The 769-nt window shown below is 41.7% G+C and overlaps 1 protein-coding gene across 1 annotated transcript; it reads right to left on the bottom strand.

Annotated features, from left to right (window-relative positions):
* Positions 1-213: 213 nt before the first annotated feature.
* Positions 214-555, bottom strand: LOC145075706 (uncharacterized). The gene has a single exon (XM_079021846.1). It carries the CDS (start codon positions 553-555, stop codon positions 214-216), a length of 342 nt encoding a protein of 113 aa, XP_078877972.1.
* Positions 556-769: the final 214 nt, after the last annotated feature.

Raw genomic sequence — 769 nt, 5'->3', positions numbered from 1 at the left:
GGGAACCTCTTACATTCTGGACGTGTGACTATTCGCCCAACCGGTTAGCGTTTTGAAATTTTGGATATAATTTTTTACTCCATTCCTTTAAATTATGTGAAATTATATTGAAAACTTTTCAAGAAAACAAAATTAATCTACTATGATACTATCCACCTATAAAATACATTCTTTCTTAATTTTACTTTTATTTTGGCTTGAATTATATTTATATCATTGCCGGTTCATGGTTTGCTGTTGAGGTAGCCTGAACCGGACTTGTGACGCCGGATACTTAACGGCAACACCGTGCCAACATATGCCACCTCGACACAGCTCATGTGCCACCTCCACCTCATCATGGCCACGAGTAACCACCGCACACGTCACCACCTTACGGGATACATCCCACGTCAGCGCTAGTACTAACAACAATCCAACGACTGTTGTCGACAGAATCAGCATCGCCGCTCCGCCGTAGCACCGCCCGCTTAGTTGGCTGTAAACCTTGATCGCTGCTATCACCACCAAGTACAAGATCGTCAAATTACCAACCACCATATCAGAAATTGCCATCAAATCACACAGGGAGCAACAGAGAGGAATCAATTTAGGTGAAGAAACGATGAAGAGACGAATTTAGAAGAATTGACAGAGTCTGGAAGTGGTATTAAAGAGGAATGTTTGGTGGGGTTGGGGTTTTCAATGTAGATGTAGTGGCTTTTACGAAAACAAGTTTTGCTTGCTTCATTTACTCTCAAATCTCAATGATATTGGGGTAGAGCTTATC

The sequence above is a fragment of the Lactuca serriola genome, chromosome 9 (genome assembly GCF_051521515.1).
Source record: "Lactuca serriola cultivar US96UC23 chromosome 9, Lser_US96UC23_V15, whole genome shotgun sequence".
NCBI classification, from domain to species: domain Eukaryota; kingdom Viridiplantae; phylum Streptophyta; class Magnoliopsida; order Asterales; family Asteraceae; genus Lactuca; species Lactuca serriola.
Note: the sequence above shows the minus strand (reverse complement) of the source record. Positions and strands in the feature narration are given on the sequence as shown.